The sequence below is a fragment of the Acomys minous genome (genome assembly GCF_964271855.1).
Source record: "Acomys minous genome assembly, chromosome: 1".
NCBI classification, from domain to species: Eukaryota; Metazoa; Chordata; class Mammalia; order Rodentia; family Muridae; genus Acomys; species Acomys minous.
The window spans coordinates 116,779,471-116,796,507 of record NC_140483.1 but is presented as its reverse complement, the minus strand read 5'-3'; the positions used below and the strand labels follow the sequence as shown (position 1 = coordinate 116,796,507).

General features: G+C 40.3%; 1 protein-coding gene across 5 annotated transcripts in view; it reads left to right on the top strand.

Moving 5' to 3' along the window:
* TOX (thymocyte selection associated high mobility group box) overlaps window positions 1-15,425 on the top strand; it is a 307,305-nt gene extending 291,880 nt beyond the window's left edge. For all 5 annotated transcript variants that reach the window (XM_084794550.1, XM_084794546.1, XM_084794547.1 and 2 more), the window contains 3 exons: window positions 7,559-7,945; window positions 13,950-14,101; window positions 14,404-15,425. In XM_084794550.1, the coding sequence (XP_084650676.1) occupies window positions 7,559-7,945; window positions 13,950-14,101; window positions 14,404-14,440 (576 nt within the window). In that variant the 3' untranslated portion in view covers window positions 14,441-15,425. The remainder of the gene's footprint in view (window positions 1-7,558; window positions 7,946-13,949; window positions 14,102-14,403) is intronic.
* Window positions 15,426-17,037: the final 1,612 nt, after the last annotated feature.

Here is a 17,037-nt window from a genome sequence, read left to right as displayed (position 1 = left end):
CATCGAGTCTTCATCTTCATCAGAGACTTGAGAAGGAATAAAATTATTACTTAAGTAGGAAGGGCAGGCAAGCAGCCTCCACAGCGAAGAGATAACAGAGAAAGTTTACTGCCTGGTCAGTCAGCCGTTCTCTCTCTATAACACTGGAGCATCATCTTCAGCCTTCTGGCCCAGTATAAGATACACGATATGACAGAGAATGATTTAGGTACCAAACCTTAAACTCACCCAGATAGGATATATAGTATTTTCTTCAAGATTGCCAAATACTAATAAGCTAAACATTTTGAATGTAACCTTTACATATGGCTTCTGTGATTATTTCATAACTGTTGTAACTGTATAATGTTTATTATAGATAAATAAAGTCCATACACAAAATTAAAGAAAAAAGAAAGTAAGTAACAAGTCAGACGAGACTTGTGGTAGAGCCATTACCCTACATGCATGAGTCTTGCGTCCAGTCTCCAGAACTGAATGGAAAAACAATAGTTTAAAGAGCACATATCTCCTCTAAAAGTCTCAGAATCTTCAATTGATTCTCCATTCACAGTAGTAACACCATGTTTGTCAGATTATCAACATGAGACCCTGAAGAATTAAAAGGTTGAAAGTAGAAACAAACTTAAGTTGCTTAACACATTTGAAAGTAACTCTGATTTCTAATTGGCGGGTATGAAGGCCTCATATGTGGTGCAGCTGATTGGCAGAACTGTTGCATGACCTTTGCATTTTTATTGGAAGAGCAATGAAGGAATACTAAATGTATGCTTTCTTCATATTCCATGTAGTGAGATTATAAATTCATGACTATCTGCTATCTTAAGTTAATGTATTCTACCTATGTCCAAAACAAGTCACTATAATTAATGGGTGGCAGTTGTGTTGGTCTAATTATTAGTTGGTCAAAAGGAGAGCTACAAGCTACCCTTTCCCCCATCTAATGACTGACCGTTGCACAAATTCTCCACATCTGAGTGGGACATTGCAAGCATCCTTGTCTAGACCAATAGCTGTCCAAGTATCACCTGAACAAGGATGACTCCAACAGACACGCTGCTGTGGAAGGGAACACTCACAAGCCTAAGCCCCAGACAAAGAACTACAGACAACTAAGGAATGCTGAGAGCAGGACAGTCTTCCCCAGGGAACAGCACAGTAATTGTTTATCCAATACCCAATCATCAGCCTCGAAAACAAACAAACAAGGAACATTATGTGGGCTGAGCAGGTTGTATTTATTTGCTTAGGAATCAACGATTAAAGAAAAGGAGGAAATGGTTGTGAAAGAGAGCAAGGAGGGGTACATGGAAGGGCTTGGGGGGAGGAGGAAGGGGAACAGGGGTAATATAATCTCAAAAAGTTTAAAAATTATTTCCTCAAATGATGAGGCTCAAGGGTAGTGTATCTGAGCAAAGAGCAGCATAAAGGGCTGCCATTCTTTCTCTTTCAGGCGGTATATAGTTCATGCTAAAAATAGAAAAGCAAGCAAACAAACAAAGCAAAACAATCTGACATAGTCTTCAGGCCTTGAGCTCCTTCTGTGTCCCTGAGAAGCAGGAAGATGTGTGTAGGTAAAAGTTGTCAACAAGCACAGCAGTGCCTGAGTGAGGCACTGCCCAAGAACAGCCAGCCACACACTCACAGTGTGTTCTTTCAGCTGTTCTAGCTGCATGGAACATGGAAATCTATGTCTGTCCCAACAAACTGAAAAGATCTCTTTATTTGACCAGGTCATCTTAGCTAAAAGATAATTTAGTAAGAGAACTTATACTTGAGGGTCTACAGTGGACACAGAAGTGGCTCAACATAATTTAGTAAGAGAATGTATGCGTAGGTGTCTGTGGTGGATGCAGAAATGGCACAATGGGTTGTTTAGCATGTGGGTATTCAACTGTTTACAAAATAAGGATGAGGAGAAAAACAACTACACGTAGCTTCCTGAAATTCTTCCTCTGTGTCAAAAAGTGTATTTCAAGTGTTCTCTGAATTGCTTTTAGATATCTAAAAATAATAGTTTGAAAAACCAATAGCCCAGAGGAAGGATAGCAGGCTACCCAGAAGATACTTGATACCCTGTGAGCATATATAAGAGGAGGAGGTCCCCCTCAGTCACAGTCATAGGGGAGGGGAGTAAGGGGAAAATAGGAGGGAGGGAGGAATGGGAGGATACAAGGGATGAGATAACAATTGAAATGTAATATGAATAAATTAATAAAATATACTATTTTTAAAAAATAAAAATTCTAATATCCCCATAAAAAAAATTTTAAAAAAGGAAAACCAATAGCCTTAGTGAGTAAACATTCCTGATTTTCCAAAGGAGCTTTAGGGTGCTGCTGGTCTTTATATTCTTTGTTGTGAGGTAGATAAGTGACAAATGGCTGACAGAGACTATTTTGTACTTAATTACCCTTGAGGAAAAATGTCCTCATACTATGGAAACACTTCCATTGGAAGGGAACTCTAGTCAGTTCCAGATCATTTCCTCCAAGTCCTGTGTCCCAGGTGTGTGTTATCTTCAGCAATGGAGTCTTAACTTCAAATTGTTGGAGGAAATGGAGGGCAATTGCAGTAGCCTTTGTTGTTTGGGGAATTTCTTGGGCTCCTCTGACCAACAACTCACTTGTCAGGAAGTTTCCATGCCTGGTATTGGGGATTTTGAAGGATAGTCTATGGTTCAGAAGGGAAGTATAATGTCCCTTTGTTTAATATCTCCATTTAATACCCCACACACATATGCATACATATTACATATGTATTTTTAAGTAAGCTTATAAAATAATATTTCCCTTGTAGAGGAATTTTAATCCACCAACATGGCTGCTATGGAAAGGGATCATATCCATAGACCTTCTCGGTCTATATGATCTGGCTGTAATGCAGACACACTCTGGATTACCATATATAATCTGGCTGGAATACAGACATCCCTTTAGTATACATATTTAATCCCAAACAGTGAAGGTAAGGCTAACTTATAGAAGGAAGCAGTTAAGTTTGAAAGTGACATCTAATTGAGGGGCAGACAAAGTGACAAATCAGAGAAAATTTTGACAGAATGAGTCAAAGATAGGACAGACCCAACTCTCACAAGAACAGGACAGGAAAGAGAGGCTACTTAAGAGCAGCATAAGGAAAGAGAAGAAAGTTTTTTACCTGCAGAGTTTTACAGGGACAAGTTGCAGAGAAAACAAGCTGGACACAGATGAAGACAGAATGAGTCAGAGAATGAGAAGGAGCTAGAATATTAAAACATATTGTCAGACTTAGTTTGAGTCCAGGCAGAGCAATTCAGTCAGAAGCCAAGAGAAGCCAATTTGAATCAGACAGATTGGAGAGAAGTTTTGGGTCAGAACAGCTGAGATGAACCAGCCATCGAAAGCTCAGAAAGAGCTAGAAAAGCTTGGGTGTGGCTCTCATCTCATCCTCTCATATAAGGAAATAAAAACATTTCCTACTTTTTATAAAATAAATTTAGTGTTATTTCTCTCTTTCTCCTTCCTCCCACTCCTTCTATTACTATTCCTCTATTCCCTCCGCAGTTTAATTCCTCCCCCATATTTCTTTATTTCCTTTCATAATACCTGTGTCCTACTATCCCCCTCTTTAGAGCTCCCTTCCCCCATCCTTATGGTACTTCTGCTTCCCTTGCCCCTGTGGTCACATCTGGTCATGTACCAAAAACATAAGACTCAGAGCTGAGGAGCTACAAATAACAGAAAACATGCATGCAGTGTTTATCTTTCTAGGTATGGGTTACCTCATTCCATTTCATATTTTCCAGTTCCACCCATTTACCTGAAATTTTCATGATTTCATTTTCTTTAATAGCTAAGTAGTATTCAATAGTGCATATGCACCACATTTGTATTATTTATTCATCAACTGAAGGACATTCGAGCTCTTTCCATTTCCTAGATATCGTGAAGAGAATGGGAATGAACATGGCTGAGCGAGTATCTCCGCAATAGGATGTCAAGTCCTTTGTGCATGTGACAAAGATTAGTACGGCTGGGTCATTTGCTGGATCTGTGTTTAGCTTTTTGAGAATTCTCCACATGAATTTACATAATGGCTGCACCAGTTTGACATCCCACCAACAACAAATAAGGCTTTTCCTCTCCCCACATCCTCACTAGCATTGTTGTCAGCTATTTTTCTTGACATTAGCTATTCTGACTGGCATAAGAGGAAATCTCAAAGTAATTTTAATTTGCATTTCCTTGATTGTGAAGGATGCTGAACACTTTTTAAAGATGTTTAAAGATATCTCTGCCATTTTTATTTCTCCTTTTGTGAACTCTCTGTTCAAACCACAACAACCAGCCTGACAAGATATCCTTAGTGCTGCAATAGTGGCCCTTAAATTTCAGAAGTAACCAGCAGCCACTATTTGAATTTAAGGCTTGATCAGTAAGTGCTGACTCACCCCTGGTACTGCAAATGTCGGCAACTACCTGTATCTAAAAAGGATTCCAAAAGAGAATCTACTACTGCCATTTTCCTACACCACTACATTTCTAACTGCATTTTAAATACTTATACACAGATGAATGTAGCATGCAACCCTCATTAAAGAAACTTCTTTTGAAGCAGACAGGGTAATTAAAGAAATTCACAACAGGTCAAATGCAGAGAACATCATAGTGGGATACCCAGCCCTGATTGCTACATCTACTACACAGCTCCTATACACAAGTGAAGAGGGGGTGGAAAAATTGTAAGAGAAGAGGACCAAGACCAGACCATGGTGTGTGTGTGCATATGCCTTTAAGTCTAGCACTTAGGAGGCAGAAACAGGAAGAACTCTGAATTAGAGGCCAGCCTGGTCTACAGAGTGAGTTCAAGAAGAAGAAGGAGGAGGAGGAGGAGGAGGAGGAGGAAGGAGAAGAAGAAGAAGAAGAAGAAGAAGAAGAAGAAGAAGAAGAAGAAGAAGAAGAAGAAGAAGAAAAGAAGGAGAAGAAGAAAGAGGAGGAGGAGGAAAGTCAAAGGACAACAACACGGACATCTGGTTCAGGATAGTACCTTCTCCATAGACACCACACAGATGCTGAAACCATAGAAGCTAAACAGTACGGCTGCCTATAGAAGACCTGCACAAGTACGTTACTTAACTTGCTAGTGTAGATGGGGAGGTTTCACAAAGCTAGATGTAGAGCTAAAGGCATCAGTGGTTGCTAAGAGAGCTGAGAAAGGGAGAGTCCCGTTTCTCTAGGGAGAAGCCACCCAATCAGTTATCCAATTCCAAGTGGCCATCCCTAACCAATAAAAGGGCTTAATAGGTTTGTGCATGTGAGTATATGCATATATGTATTTATGTGTGTATATATGCATATACACATATAGATATATCTACATATACACGATGAATTATAGCTTTCTAAAATTCTCCCTGTTAAAAGTTCAGTTAACTCTTTTAACTTTGACTTGAATTATTAACCATCTTACACAAGAATTTAAAACCAGAACTAAAACAGTCCAATTAGAGGTTTTATTTCATTGAAAGCACCCTTGGGAATTACATTTTCATAAATGCTTTCCATCTGCAGTTTATTTTAAAAATTCTTGCTGAACAATTTTTGGCATTCTGAGGTTACTATAGAATACAGGGAATAAAAACTTGTATTCCAATTCTACTACTGAAAATGCTTTTGGGTGTTGCGGGCAATTAGGACGCATTGGATATGTCTTTATATAAGCTCTGTATAGAAAACTTAACCTCCTTGAGCCCAGATTCTCATGGTTTGTTGGAGAGAAGGTGTTTGCGCGTGCGCGCGCACACTCACACGCACACGCACACACACACACATGCAGTTCACAGTGCTTCAGACTGGCCTGTGATAATGAAGCTCTATGGTTTGAATTCCTCCAAGTGACATTCTCTGCATCTTGACCTATAATATACCTTTTGTCCTTATCTCCTCATGACACTTTCACATATCCATTCATATTGGCATAGTAATTAATGTTGTAGTTATGTTGTCTTGTTTAGGCAGCCACACTTACTGAACTTCTGTCTATGTTGTGTCTAGAAGGCACTCTCTTGGATCAGATGCCCTGGTCCCCTTCTCTTACAATCTTTCCACTCCCTCTTCAGTGATGTTTCCTGAGCCTTGTGTACAGGGGTTGTATTTATAGATGTAGCAATCGGGGCTGGGCACCCCACAGTGGCATTCTCTGCATTTTGACCGGTTGTGGATCTCTGTAATAATCTATTTCCTTATTTCATCATGACATTTTTACGCATGCACATGTTTGGCATAATTTTAAGGGTCATTACATGTGTTTCCTATAAGACATTAACATAGGTTGAGAATCACCAACCACAATAGGCAAAGGCAAAGAATTCAACACACACACATGAGAACCTCTCTTCCTGTGTTGTTTACTTTCCCTGCATCCCCGGGGAGTACCTGCACTGTGCTGTTTATGGTGCTTAGGACTGGCTTGTGACGATGAAACTAGCTAGCTTATGTGGACTTCCATCCATAGTGCAGGCTATGAATAGAGGGTAGCATTACCGAAACAGAAGGGACATCAAGGCCTTCGTAAATACACAGCCTCTGCATTGCTGAAAGAAGATTCATTGCTGACTGTTGGGAACGGTGAGAGATTAAGCACAAAGGTGACTTGTGAACCAGAGGTACATCAAGGTCATGGTGTACAAGCATGTGTGACTTCCCAAGGCAGGCTTGGCAAAAGTGGCTCTCTTCTCCAGAAGCACAGTCCTTCTTCCCCTCCTGTCGCGTTCACACCCTGCCCTTGCTCCATCAGTCTTTTCTCTCAGAAAATGAAGAGCTAGGTTCTTCCCCAGGAGGTAATGCCACGGGGCTCGTCTTTGATTCCTTTCGGCTTCCACTGAGATGCCTAGTTTTTAAGTCAATTAAAAGGTTATTAGGTGTGGAAAAATTAGGGCAAGATTATATTAATTTATGATGGAGTCTGAAATATCAAAGAGAGATTATTTTTATCCACTTCATTAATGGGGACAATTTATCACCAGCTCCTTTCTTTAAAAAAAAAATCAAGATGAGTCCTGCAGTTCCTTTGAAGACATTAATATGGTTTTCCATGGCTTTGGGAAGGTATTTCAGACCTCTCTCACAGCCACCACTGCCAACCGGCTTTGCTTTATTTGTGGAAATATGTAGGGCCAAGGTTCTGTGAGAACACGGGGAGAAGCTAAGCATGGAACCAGTAGGAGAGCTCAGCTGAATTTCTCTGAAAGTGAGATAACTTACCGTGAGGATGGTGGCCTCCTGTGTGTTTTTATCTTTCCTCAGATGACCAAAATAGTCAGCCAGAGAGAGCATTTAGGCAAAGGAAAAAGAATGAAATGTCATTACAGCTTGCCTTAGATTTCATAAGAAGTTAGGAATTCAATGTTGTTATGTTAAAAAAAAAATAAAGATGAAATAATCCTTACATAAGAGACCCAAGAATAGTAATGGGTGTTGATTCTCATGAAAGTCCATGTGACAATTCACAAACATCCTGGGAATTGCATCATGCAAGACCTGTCTCCTCACGCTTCTCTCCTTTCTTCCTTCCGCAGAGCTACAGTGATCCTGTTGATGTTAAGACATCTCAACCACCCCAGCTGGTCAACTCAAAGCCGTCAGTGTTCCACGGGCCCAGCCAGGCCCACTCAGCTCTGTACCTAAGTTCTCACTATCACCAACAACCAGGAATGAATCCTCACCTCACCGCCATGCACCCAAGCCTCCCCAGAAACATAGCACCCAAGCCGAATAACCAAATGCCAGTGACTGTCTCCATAGCCAACATGGCTGTGTCTCCACCACCCCCGCTCCAGATCAGCCCACCTCTCCACCAGCATCTCAGCATGCAACAGCATCAGCCGCTTGCCATGCAGCAGCCCCTTGGGAGCCAGCTCCCCATGCAGGTCCAGACTGCCTTACACTCTCCCACCATGCAGCAAGTAAGTATCTACACTAGTTCTGTGCACTTCTGGAGAGCTGTGGGGGTGGGGCTCGGGGGGGGGGGGAGACTGTCTATCAAGCAAAGGGTAGAAGGGGTGGTTATTCTATTGAAACAGAGAGAGAGAACCGTGGGTATTTGACAGACTTACATCTGGAAAATATAATTTACAAGTGGTAAGTTGTCAGAATCAGGCATTCATTGATAGCAATTCCTTTTGAGTCATTGATTTCTTTCACAAGGTATCAACTTGATGGTCCCTTGCTGTTGGCCCCTTTTTTTCCGGTTTGTTTCTTTGGTGCTAACATGGGCTAAGATACCCTGTGTGCCATGGATTTTGTTGGAACGGGGTCTATAATTTCCTTGTAATGTCATTAGGAAATGAGGCTGTCTTGACTGGGATGACTCTTCAGTTCAGTAATTGCTATAAAGCGAAATCAGATTTAATATGAAATTTTGTAGAGACCTAAACACACTGAGAACCAAACAATAACTTGTGCTTCACTTAAAAATATACACAAAGAGCCTGGAGTGAGTATTTTGCCAGTGTATAACAGACCCTAGGTTTAACCTCTAGCACTGAAAATGCAAGAGTGTGGTAGTGGAGAGAGAGGGTATCTTCAGCATAAATTAAGAAAACAGGAGAGGTTTCTGCATAGTTTTGCTTATAAAATCAATTTTTTCCTTTTTTTAAAAAAAGATTTTGATGTTCTTTCATAATTTGAAAATTAGGAGCCTACTCTATAAATTTAGTGGAACATAAAATATTGAAAAGCCCTCAACTCTCACTTTAGAAAATAGGCAAGGATAAAACTACAATTCATGGTAAATGCAAACGCTGCCTTTGCCATTGAATCTTCATTTTCCTAGAGAAAATCCTGCGAGAAAACACAGAAGTACAGTCTCCTGAAAGTCATATCTAGTTGTCTGTCCCCAGAATGCATGTCTTCCCTAGAAAAAAGTAGGGAAATGGGAGGCAGAAGGATGAACCATGTCTCAGCAGTGTAAAACATATTTTATTATGACTATTATAGACAAACCCAGTACTCAATACTTAAATTTTCAGAAAGCTTTTGGGTCTGGGGCTAGCCCTGCTTTCAAAATGAAAATACGTACAAAGAAACCGAAGCTTCCCAAGCTACCGTAATAAACTCGCAAGGAGGGAGCTGGAATCCAAATCCAGACCCGATCAGAACTCAGAAGCAGCACCTTACCATTGGGTGGCAGCTTCTCAGCCTCAGGCTCTCTTGCAGATTGTTAACAGATTTGTCTCTGAAAGTCTGTGTCCTCTAAGACATTTACATCTCAGTTACTTCTAAAATCAAACTGTGTATGAAGAAAACAAAGGAATTCATCTTCTCACTGTTCCTGGGTTACTAAACCAAGCACATCAATGGATAACTTTCTCACCTACACATCGCATCCAGTCACATCACAACCAGTTGCTAAAGGTGACTCACTAGAGGGCAGATGGAGGTAGTAATAGTTTCCAACCTCCAGCCTGGTCTCCGAATGCATGTGTGAGCAGGAGATGTTTACAGCGTAGGATCTTCACCCTCTGCACCGGACCTTACTCCCAGGGAAGGGACACTGTGGAATGCCTCTGTGCTGTAGTGTGTCGGTGGTGTTTGCATAAAGAATAAGCAGTCTGAGAGCTATCACCGTCACTAGTAGGGTGAGCTGACTCCTGCCTGCAGGTGGCCTTCCAGGCCCCTGTGCTGATCCCTATGCTGCGGTCCAGCTGCTATTTCCCAAGAAAAAGAGTAAGAGGACACAGTCCTGTCCCCCATGCAGAGGGACACAGCTATCCAGGAAGGAGACCCTTTCCTAATTTATCCACTAAGAAATGGCTCCCTCTTTTCCTTACATTAACCCCTTGGATAAAGTAAAGATTGCCATGAATAGTCTTCCGCTCTCTCAGAATTATAAAGGGCTACTTGTAAGGCCTCAAGAGATTTATTCCAACATACAAAACCTTAACATGGCAGAAAAAGAAATAACACGTTTTGCTTTGAACAAGGTATTATCTGTCTATAAGTCAATATTGTCACTGTATCTCAAAAAGCATCTGGAGTTAGAGGTCATAAAAAAAAGACAGTGGCAGGCACTCGCAATGAAAAAATGGCTACAAAATTGGCATTGACTAAAATCACTTTCAACATTGTAGGCTGTTAGTTAGAACTATGGAATAATAAACCTCTAAGAAATTAAATGAGTGGTATGTTATAGCATTTGGAGCAATTGTAGCTTTGACTGTAGAATCTTAATCCTTTGGGTGTTTAAAAAAATTGATATGACAAAATAATTCAGACGGGTCCTAATATGTACCAGGCACTGCATGGATTCTTAAGCTTAAGTGATCTAGGAGTCCAGGGAGAGCGAGCAAGCCCTGCTCCCTGGAGTTGGAGCATGGGAAGTGATGATAAGACAACACATGGAAATCTCGTCGCAAAGATACAGGAAGACACCAGCAGAGAGCACTTTCATAGGCCTCCTCAATGGCAGGAGAGCCCCAGCATGCAGAGAAAAGGCAACATGTAAACCCTGGGAGGCAGGAGAGGTATAAGGTCATCCCAGCAAAGAACCGGATTAAGAAAAGAGGTTCACAACAGAAGAAAGTCATAGGGACAGTGTCTGAGTCACGGTGGTCAACAGGGCAAGGAGCCTGCAGATTAGAGAGGCTGGAAGCTTTTGTCAGCTGGCCATTCTCAAGTCAAGATGGAAGCTGGCACTGCTGATGGGGTGTAGCAGACTGTCAACAGTTTGTGGGGTCCACTGTTCACATCATAAATGAGATATTAACCTGTAGATTCAAGTTGACCGGCCTGATTCATCACCCAGCCCATCTTCATCCTGAAGTGATTTGTGTCCTAATATGTTGACCACATCCCAACTAAGTACCAAAAAGGAGAAAGAAAGAAAATAAAGATAATGGCTACTGTACTTTTTACAGGTGGTCTCACATTTCCATATTACTTTAGATACTTTATTATCCCTCTGAAAATGGATGTTTCTAACAAAAAAAAAATACTGCTAATGTACCAGGAATGATAGTGTAGTTATTTTCTTGAAGAATATCTTATACATTGAGCCCATGGACCTGCTTTTTTGTTTCAGTTTTCTTTCTGTTTCTCAGTGCACTTTTATTGTCAAATGAGGTCAAGAGGAAAAAAATCATTAATATCTGTCAACTTCCTTTATAACCTTAAGAAAAAAAATCTTTGTATGATATCACAGACAGATTTTCAATTTCCTTGTGTAATAAACAGCTGCTTTAGGATTTGGGTGTAATTTAAAGTTTTTTTTTTAAATCACATTGAGATTGATGAATAAATCAGTCATAAAGACAAAACATTGATGCCTGTTGAAAATGTCTCTCCAGACAAGCAGGAAATGAAATTAGTTCGCAGTAAAGTGTGGCTCCGAGGATCACTGTTTCGTGGTGCTACAAGCCTTTTCAGACTTGCTATGTAGCAAAACAGAACAGTGAGGGCTACAGGAATCTAATTAAAGAGCAAATGTCCCTTCTGACATCAAATTAATCTTTATCATGCTTCCTATTTTTATTTCAATCTGGCACCAGAAAATAAAATTTAAAATTCCAGGCATGCTACAAAACAGTTGGTGATTTTTCTCCAGAGCATTAAAATGCAAAATATTCAGTCTTGTTTAATTAGACTGCTAAGCAAACATTTTTCAAAACATTTATATCACCATTGTTGTTTCCTATTTACACTCATAATACAAGTGCACTCGGCCCAAGAATCAGCCTCAGCATCTCTTTGTACAGTGTTCTGAGGAATGTTTCCATTTCTATCTTGAAAGAAAAATAGTGGTACCCACTGTTCAGTCTATACTTGTCTTCTTCTTGGTCTTTAGTTATTTGGAAGAAGTGATTTATTTAGATTTTGAAAGTAGCATAATTTTCCATCTTGGAACTTTGTAGACTATATGTAATTTTGTTTTAAGCTAGTAATTTAAAAATGTTTTTCTGATATTCTGATTCAACCTATGGAACTATTTCCACTGAATGTATTATTTTTCCATTTGTCTGTACCTTTAACTAACTCAGGATATTTCCAGTTACTTTGTTTTGATCCTTGTTGCTTTTGGTTACATTTTGTCAATTGTGTAAAAAAAAATCCAACAAAGAACTTTACTCTAAAGAGATGAATAATCCTTGGTATTTACATATTCATCTTTGCCTTTTTTGCAGTAGCATCAAATTGTCTTTATTCTTGAAAAGCATGATTTATTATTGAGCCACTGTTGTGGGCTAGGCCCTGAGACTGTACAGTAAGCACTGCAAACAGTGATCACAGTGTCCTCAGGAAGCCTGGAGATGGACCCAGTGGTGGAAGAAACCAATACAGGGTCTCTCAAATCTTCTTCCTGGTCTCCAGCAACCATCGTACTGGACCCTAGGGACAGACACGGAGAGGGTTGGCAGTATGTCAGGACCGTAGGAAATGAAGTTATTTAACGAAGGCCAGTGGGGCTCCTTCTATGGTGAGAATCCAGGAAGACCTAGAGAATGGTACAATCTGTGCCAGAAAGGCCAGTGGCACCTGCCCTCCTTCAGGAAGATGCTTGCAGCCTGGAATACAGGGCCCTCTATTCAGGAAGGCTTCCTATATGGCAGCTGCTATTTAGGAAATCTATTGCTTTAAGTCTGCGCTGGGTCAACAACTACTATTATTGGAGTCCAGACTTTTAGGTGACTTATTACCCATCATGCTGAGTTTTATCTCTCTCCACAGTCTCAGTGGGAGTAGACATTGGCATGGGCCTGCAATCTTTATCATTGGAATGGCAAATCAGCCAATCCCTAGAAGCCAAGCAAAGACTTAAGGAAGTTTGAGAGGAGATCCTGTCCTCAAATCACCTTGTGAGGGACTACCCACACATGAGTAAAAGTCTAAGAAAATATCTTTAGTTAAAAAATCAACCCTCCCACCATCCTGCTGAGTTTAAGAAAAATTATCAACCATAGTTCACCTTCCAAAGCTGCTTGAAAGTAAATAGATCATGGTGTATTTTAAATCTTGATTTTGGGGGTTGAGGGGGCCAGGGAGTGAAAAACCATGCCTAGAATGTGCTGCAGAAACAACTATGAGATTAATTTTCTTTCTGTGCTCACTTCCAGCAAAGACTGCTTGGGCTCCTCTTGAATTCACCAGATAAGTTAAAAATAAGTTATATATAGCGCATTTTGTTTACCAGGTATAGCTATATACTTCAGAGGTTCTGTCCTTGAATTTTTTAATAGCTTCACTGGGATGAAAAATCAACTGTTCACCATGTTAGTGAATTAAAAGAATATTCCTGAAGTCTGAGTACTGTTTGCCAGCTAAGAGACCCTTCAATTAAAAACATTTGCCGTCTCTGCGTGTTTTAGTCCCTGTGTTTCCCGGTGCCAGGCTGTCTTCCATCTCTTCCCTCGTATTATTAGTCCAAAAACTGATTTAAAAAAAAAAAGCTTTGGTTGAAATTTCTAGCCGATAGAGAAACACAAATAAAGAAGAAAAAGAAGAAGCAGATGGCCCCATTGTGACTGAAAGAAGAAAGGCGTTTGAGAACATATGTGAATAGGTGTAGCCTAATAAACCACTCAGCCACCTGCTGCCTGGACCCTTCAAGGAAGCTCTGTTGCTTGTTCTGGGGATTAGTCATTAATGTATCTTTATGCTGACAGAAAACATCAACTGTGAGGGGTTTAAGGTCATTCTCCCGTTGCTTCGGTTGGCTTGTCTATATTTTAGGTTGTTTCCCAACTCAATTTATCTGCCCGAGGGTGTAGTGGTTAACCTGTGGTTAAACGAAGGAAAGGTGAGAGTAATGAGGTGGTGGCGGCTTTTTTTTCTACTTGAAGTCAGGGGGCCGTTCCACTGGTGTATGCAGAAGTGAGGTGGCCTACCGTGTTTGCAGGCGTGGATAGCAATGCCCCTACTTTCTTCTTTAGAAGGCACCGCCTTTCTCAAATGTCGACTTGCTTTTTCCCTCAGGGATTTACTCTTCAACCCGACTATCAGACTATTATCAACCCTACATCTACAGCCGCACAAGTTGTCACCCAAGCGATGGAGTATGTGCGTTCTGGATGCAGGAATCCTCCCCCGCAGCCGGTGGACTGGAATAACGACTACTGCAGTAGTGGGTAAGCAGCCTGTCATCGCCCCCTGGTGGTAGAGGGTCTCATAGCATGCGCCTCTGCTTGGAAGAGAGATCCATGTCCAGGAAGGCTTCAGAAAAGTAAGGTCCCAAAAAAATGTGGAGACATCATCCAGCCTTTCCGAGAGCAAATGCCTTCGTGTTTCTTTTTGCTATGGACCGAGGTCAACCACCTGTGCACTTTCCCTCGAACTAGAACAAATAGTAGGACCTTCGCTCCCCCACCTGCCCCCACCCCTGCCCACTGTGATTCTGATTTTCGTTAACAAGGTTTTTCTCTCCACACAGGGGTATGCAGAGGGACAAAGCACTGTACCTCACCTGAAAATCAACACCTCTCCTTTCCACTGAGGAGTTCAGGGAAATCCTTTCACCACGGATTGCTTTGTGCACTCAAGGCAGTTCTTCATTTTGTTAGAAAAATACAAGTTGCTAAGCACTTAGGACCGTGTGAGCTTGTGGGTCACCCACGCTGGAAGAAATAGTCATGCTTCTTTATTATTTTTTTAATCTTTTATGGACATTGTTCCTCTTCCCTGAAGGAAGTATGAACCATTCTGATTTCTGTTGGTTTTGCTGTGAAGTGCTACGCTCTAGTAACTGCCTTAGCAACGGTAGATGTCTGGGGTAATGGTCCTGGGTTTTCCATTGGTTTTCATAATGGGTGTTTATATGAAACTACTAAAGACTTTTTAAATGGCTTGATGTAGCAGTCATAGCAAGTTTGTAAATAGCATCTATGTTACACTCTCCTAGAGTATAAAATGTGAATGTTTTTGTAGCTAAATTGTAATTTGAAACTGGCTCACCCCAGTTTGTTGATTTCACAGAGGGGTTAAATTGGCAAACATTCATATTTTTACTTCATTTTTAAAAACAACTGACTAATAGTTCTATATTTTCAAAATACTTGAAAAATATTCCCAAATGATTTTAATTTAAAAACAAATTGGCTTTGTCTTATTGATCAGACAAAAGGAAACTAGTGTGGAGGAATGCGCAAGCACATTTATTTTGTATTGCAGAAAAAAAAGTCCTTTTTTGTATCACTTTTGTGTAATGGTTAGTAAATATCATCTAAGTCCTTTTATGTATAAAGCTGCCAAATGCTCACCTGCTATCTTAGCTGCAGGAACAGGTTGAAAAGCGCTAAATGATCATCTTTACCTATGGCTCTGTATTATTGTTTCCTCATACTGTGTCTGTATTTAATCGTTTTGGTTTTTTTTTTTTTATGAAACTTGTTGCGCCTATTTATGAAATAATAAATATAGGTGTTTGTAAGTAAATTTGCTAGTATTTCAAAGATCTTTCATTGATGTCTTAATTTTTGCTGGCAAAAAAAAAAAAGAATCCATGCTTGGTATGAATACTTATTTAGTTTTTACAGTGACGTGAGTAAAATCAAATCTTCTTTTCACTTAGTAGCAAATTAGAGTAATGAATCTATATTTTTGCATATCTTTTGTTGACATAAATGAAAAGCAATTCTACATAGCAACCTTCTTTCCTTGCACAATACAACAGAAAATTGCCCCAGGGGTCTCGCATGCTCCAACCTTAAGCATACACCAGTGCCCACTATGCCCAAAAAGATAAAAAGAGCTGTGTCTCACTTCTCAATTCTAAAACACACACTCCCCCACTAAAAACCAAACTCAAGTTGAGTCACCTAAAATTCCTCAAGTCACGCGCATCCAGAAAACATTTAGTAATTGGCCAAGGGTTCACGAAGGAATGAAAGAAAGGCAGAGTGTCTAGAATCAATCTAGAAATGAGAGATGAGTAGGCAGACAACCAACAAAATAGTGAAAGCATGGAAACTGAAGGGAGTTGCTAGAAATTGAGAGACCTGCTGTCTCCCACCCCTCCATGGCCCCCTCCCGTTCCAAACATTGTGGGTCCCTACTAGAGGTTTGCTAAGATTGTATAGTTTTTACAGCAAAAGGGAACAGTGAATAAAGATTCCACAGGGTTGTTACCACATAAATTAATCTGATTGGGCAGCAAGAGAATGGCTGTTTCCTAGAATGTATGAAACAACTTCAGCAATTTAAATACCAATAGTTATGTAATCTAGCCAGAATTAGAAAGGCAAAAAGGCTTGCTCACTTTGGAATGATTTTCAGGCACTGCCCATCATCGAATCACTCAGCATGTACTAACTAATAAAAAAAATGCAGATCCAGTATTATGAAAATGACTGGGGCTGAGAGCTCAAATTTTTCTGTCTTAATACTGTATAAAGACTCATGTGAGTAAGTTCACAGTTTATTTTTTGGCTGTTGAGTATCTTAGAAATATATCAGCACTACTAATTAACTAATGTCTTTTATTTATTATATTATGATAAAGTGTAGCTTTCTCTTGCACTGAGTGTAAACTGAGAAAGGAGTCCTACCAGCTAGGACAAGAGGTCTGTGCGGGAGACTGTCTGCAGCTCTACCCAGCAGGCACATAATCAGGACAAAAAAGAACAAATACATCAAATAAAAGTATATATATTGTCAACAAAACTCTTATAGTACTTGACTGTATCCTACTTGGAGATTTCTAAGATTTGAAAAGACATGCTCAATCAAATGAGGACCATCACGTAAATTTCAGGCCACGTTAGAGAGCCAAGTCATTCTAAGATTCAACAGCAGTCCTGAACATAAAGTAGCCTCACTAGCGTGTCCAAGATCAGAACTCTAGCCAAGAAGAAAAAGAAAACAGAATGCCAGTGTGGAGAGTGGGTTACAGCTCCAACATTATATTCTTTAAAAGAATGGTGCCTTACAGCCCTGGGTCACATCTAGATGACAAACAGCTGACAATGGGAAAACGAATCACATAATGACTTGCAGGGCATCCAATTCAGTGACACAGCTAAAGGTGAGGCTGTCTCCTAGGATAATTATTATCTGTTTCCTTAAAGGC